Genomic DNA, 5,122 nt, shown 5'->3' on the forward strand with positions numbered 1-5,122 from the left:
ATGGATTGATTTAGAATCAGCAGGCACAGAAATATTTCTCATAGTACCAAATAACTCTGAGTGGACACAAGTTGAGCTATGCATATAGAAATTGGGATTTTTAAACAATGCTTCATCTGAAAGGTATTTGGCAAAATTAGCCTACTGGTGACTATTATACCAACGATTTACAAAGTTTTATTGCACTTTTTGAATTCGACTTATCGTTTTCAGTAGGCTTGGGCATTTATGCATTTACAGACAAAGGCACTTATCCTATGAAATAACTCATTTCACTGTTGTTGAACTATGTATTGTCGATTTTGGAAAAAGAAATGTTAATATACAAGCTACATGTACACAAATATAATTTATTGAGGCAATACTTCATGTTCATGTTGAAAATATAAGTTAGTTCACATAACATTAAACAATCATCAAAAAAAACATGTTTAGAAATACATTTTTCACAGATTGTTCACACTATTCTAGACGAATAAATTCGACTGGTTCATGATAGGAGGAATACATAAGAGAATAAACAAGAATATACATGTATGGCTCCAGTGCCCAAAAGTATTTCCATCTTTAAGAACATTCATATGTGTCTTTGAAATGGTCTCAACTTTGTGACATTCCAAGAGGATGAAAGGAGTTTCTGTCCAGCAGCAATGTCCCTATGTGGTATAGAATGTCTGAGTACCAGTCTATTCCATCTCTCTGAGGGATTCCCTCGCGCTCTTTGACTAGACCTGTCAAAGACATCAACGCGTGACCCAACCGGACTGGTGCAAAGGCCCAGTGCGCCCATTTGTGGTCCTCGATTACCGCGTAACAGCTCGCCAAAACATGGTCAACTATGATGGTTCCTTGTGAAGTCACTGGGGCATAAGATCCCTCGTATTCTTCCACGTAAATCCTTTCTACAGTGACTGCCTTTAGGTGGTCTAGTGCCTCGTCCACGACAAACACCTGTTGCCCAAGTTTTACATTACTGGCAAACACTGCAGTCATATCGCCATCTGTAACGTTATTGGTGACGAAGACAAGGTGTGCCGGCGTTAGTCTTAACTTTCTGTTGGGCTTCTCCGTTTCAAAAACATAAAATTCTCGACTTGTTACTGGATCTCGGTCCATGAACATAAGGAAATCGCTAGATACAATATGTCCTTCTTTGTCTGCAGCTAACACTTTGTCGCCCACCTCCAGTTCCTTTACCAGCTTGCTCCGACCATCCTCGAGAAGAACTGAGGCGGACCCTGGGAAGCAGCCACCCGATTTGGCAGCAATTGAATTTTCTAAAGAAGAGCAGAGAATAAATATAATTAAATAATACAGAATTTGGACCAAGTCACTATTGCCATATACAATTATAAATGTAAACCGAATGACCTGGACAAATATGGGACCTACTGCTCTAACAAATGGGGCATAGCAGTTGATCGGCTACATTGCAACATGAGTCACAGGCATTGTCTTATAACTTTGTAAACAAGGCACATACATAGGCCTATCGAACACAAAACCTAACGAATAAAGTGTTTTATTGGCATAGCTACGTACCACGTATGTAATAAACAGTTCATGGACGGTTGTGGAAATAATGTTGACATTTTTTGGACAACATTTGAAATGTACATACAGTATTATTATTATTATTATTATTATTTGTTCATCCGTTATTTACCTGCTTTCACAGAACAATGAATATGGGCTTTGGATTCATAATTGACCCAGTCGAATCCCGCCTCCACTGCGAGCCTGGATAACATTCCATACTTGTTTTTATCTCTGTCAGAGGTGGTGATATCCACAGCCCTTCCTTCATAGTGTAAAGATTCCTCGAAATGGTGTCCATCCTCGTCCCAGCCTTCTGTCACGCGCAGCTTCACTCCCGGCCACTGATTCATGACTGAAATAGCCAAAGAGTTCAGTTTGTCCTTACATCTCTGAAAAGGAGAGAAAGATAATTGAGATATCAGGAAACACAAGGGGTTAAACAGGAGGGTCTCACACACGCACACACACTCAATATCGGTCTATAGCATGTACAAGACAGGGTGAAGACAGAGTTGTATATAGAAGCATCTGTTGATTTATTTTTCGATTTGAAAGGCACGGACTTTGAGGTCGGAAAAAATGTAACATTATTTTAAAGGATTCTTATCATATGTGTGTGGCAGATATATATATGTAGGGGTTGCATAACTTAATTGCACGCTTGAACGAGCATCAAATGCAACTGACCATCCCAGAGACCCTGCGGCTGTCATCGGTCAAATTAAAACATACAAATCCCAAGCCACCTTCGATCGATAACTGAGTGGTACTAAAAAGTAGGCTATTCAGTCAGATTTTACCAAGTCATAATTAGAGGAAAAAGTTGTGTCTGTATATAGGGCTTGGGCTCCTGCCTCCGAACTATGCAAATTAAGCATAGATCCACAGGCAATACATAACGCAACTGTTTAGGATATAATTACAAAATACATCTACTATTATATCAACTAAAATCAGTTGACCTATCTACACATCAGAATTAAGTTTAAATATCAGCCAACTTCAGAAGGAATCCTTCTCTCTCTCTCTCTCTTTCTGCGTCTGTGTGTGAGAGAGAGAGAATATGAGAGCGATATACAGACAGAGACAGACAGATAAACAGAGGCAGAGATGTAGGCTATTGTTAATGCCTATTGTTATGGGTCCAGCTGAAACGATCACTTGTTATTGATAGATCATAGACTTACTGAACGACTGAGAGAGGGATGGGAGGGAGGGGGGGGGGGGGGGGGTCTATAGTACAAGTGTATCATAGCCTAACATTAACCGTCTAGAACCAACCCCTTTAATGAGTTGTAGCAGTCGTGCACAGGGCATCCATAACGACGTCTTAATTTTCATGCTCGGATAAGCCCAACTGGAGACAAAAAGGGTAGAACTGTCCATATACAGAAATAGTCCGATATGGTGCATAGATAGTTTGAAATTTCTTAAAATCTATCATAGCCTACATAGGTTTGCATAGTAACCATAAATGTCATTCATCGATGTTTAACAACTGTCACTTCAAACTGAGCTGTCATTCATTATTCTCGTGCCAAATGATCACCCAGGACTCACAAGATGCATCTCCATGCGCTTTCTCCATATCTCACTATACGTCTTACTATCCCCACCTGTGTCATAAGTCTGTCAGCATTAGTGTTTTCCTCATCTTTGAAAATAATGTCAGGATTGTAGTTTGGTGTCAGGTCTTTAAATCTTTCAGAGTTCCTTGTGATCTTCCCTTCGTATTTGCCACTGGCCCCAAGGGTCTTCTCTGCCACGTTGGGAATGAACTGCTTGTAAGCCAAAGGCTTCAGTTTTTTCGGATGTCTTCGTTTTCCATATCCCCTACCTGGACCACAGGCGAAGCCAGCGGATACTAAAGACAGACAGATGAAGCCCACAAGCGCAAGTCTTATCGACATCAGCATCATGTCCATTGGATGAATTGTCTTTAGGTTCCTGTGGTGTAGGCTGACTATATCCTCTCGCTTATCTCGGAGTATCTCACTCTCTACCCTGTATCCGTTTCCTCGTTTCTCTCTCTGTACTCTAGAAGGAGGATATCAAACGACCCTCTACTGAAGCAGGTGCCGTAATGACAGTTATATTTTTGTCGCTGCGCTCAGAGCACATTGGAGCTGTGCTGCTGCTGCTTCAGAAATCGCTGTTCGACGATGGATAGCCGTAGCCCAGACTCCGGTCCAGACGCATGAATGAGTTGGCTTCATTCTGCTCTAGTGCTCTATATTAAGATAGCTCATCAATGTATGTGAAGTAAAGAACCTGATTGGCTCAACTTGACAACCCGTTTTTGCTCCATGCTATTCAAATAGCAGGGTTGACAGTGTCAATAGGCCACTTAACATTAATTCCTGATTAATGACACTTTTTTGTATTATTATGAGATACACTTGGATTATATTTATATTGAATGAAATGATTGGGGGGTGGGAGGCTCGTATTTTTTTATTATAATACCGGCTCACGAATCCCGTTGATGATGTGATGCCTGGGGCAATTGCCTCTTATGCCTACATTTTAAGTCTGCCACTATGGTCTGCATAGTCATTTCAATGCAGGTTAGTTGTACAGAAAGCATATGCAGGTCAGAATACATTAACTAAGGAGGATGTGAAGTGAGGGACACAGTCGTCAAAAGTAGTGAATTATATAGGGAATAGGGTGCAATTTGGGAAGCAATTGGAATGTCCCTCAATGGGGATTAACATGTAGGAGAGTTTATTGCAATCTCAGAGTTTCCCTCAGCCTCTGGACTTCTGTGCCTATCACCACCAGTCTTCCAATGGCAAGCATATGTAGGGCCAGCTGAACTTTATGGGTCAGCAACTGCCCTTACACCAATAATAGCTACTAATTCCAGTGTGACAGTAAAACGAGTGAATGGGATTTCTGTGATCAGATGTATGTGGTTGACATTTCAGATTGTTTCTTGTCCCCGAGTTGAATTGTGTAAAATAATTTTTCCCTTGTCCCATTGCTGACGTTTGCTTGGTCCTGGTTTGCACTGGTTCAATGAAATTACATTGAACCAACGTGGAATAGATGTTGAATTGACGTCTGTGCCCAGTGGGATGTGTTCATGACTTTAGTACAAAATGTGTTTTCTAGAGGAAGCACTGCTACCTGTACTACTCTGGCATTAATATGTATTCACCTTGCTTAACCACATTTTGTACTAAAGTCATGAACACATCCCACTGGGCACAGATACATTTTTGTAGAATGACGTATGAACTAATCCATAGGGTAACCGGTGTGAAATGGCTAGCTCGGGGATAGGGAACTTGTGGCCCATGCGACCTGCATTTTGAAGGCCCTCGGATCAATACCCACCCCCCCAAAAAGTGTGTTGTTTTTAAATTATTATTATTTTTAGGAACTCAGTCGTGGTCTCAACTTACTGTTGTGAGTTAGAATAGTAGACTACACAAGGTGCAATTTGAAATTTGGTTGTGCATCAGTAGTTTTACTCTTGTTTTGCCAGTTACTGATAGTCACTCAATTAGCCCATGTCAGCTAACATTTTTTACATTGCTAAGTTAGTTTAGCGTCCAGCCATCTAAACTTGTTATCA

The 5,122-nt window shown here is 40.8% G+C and overlaps 1 protein-coding gene across 1 annotated transcript; it reads right to left on the reverse strand.

Annotated features, from left to right (window-relative positions):
• Positions 1–330: 330 nt before the first annotated feature.
• On the reverse strand, positions 331–3,721 carry LOC129824063 (tiggy-winkle hedgehog protein-like). The gene is made up of 3 exons (XM_055883359.1): positions 3,156–3,721; positions 1,667–1,928; positions 331–1,277 (listed from the first exon to the last, which is right to left on the reverse strand). The coding sequence occupies exons 1-3, from the start codon at positions 3,462–3,464 to the stop codon at positions 601–603; spliced, it is 1,248 nt and encodes a 415-aa protein (XP_055739334.1). The 5' UTR covers positions 3,465–3,721; the 3' UTR covers positions 331–600.
• Positions 3,722–5,122: the final 1,401 nt, after the last annotated feature.

This window comes from Salvelinus fontinalis, chromosome 26 (assembly GCF_029448725.1).
Source record: "Salvelinus fontinalis isolate EN_2023a chromosome 26, ASM2944872v1, whole genome shotgun sequence".
In the NCBI taxonomy this organism is placed as follows: Eukaryota; Metazoa; Chordata; class Actinopteri; order Salmoniformes; family Salmonidae; genus Salvelinus; species Salvelinus fontinalis.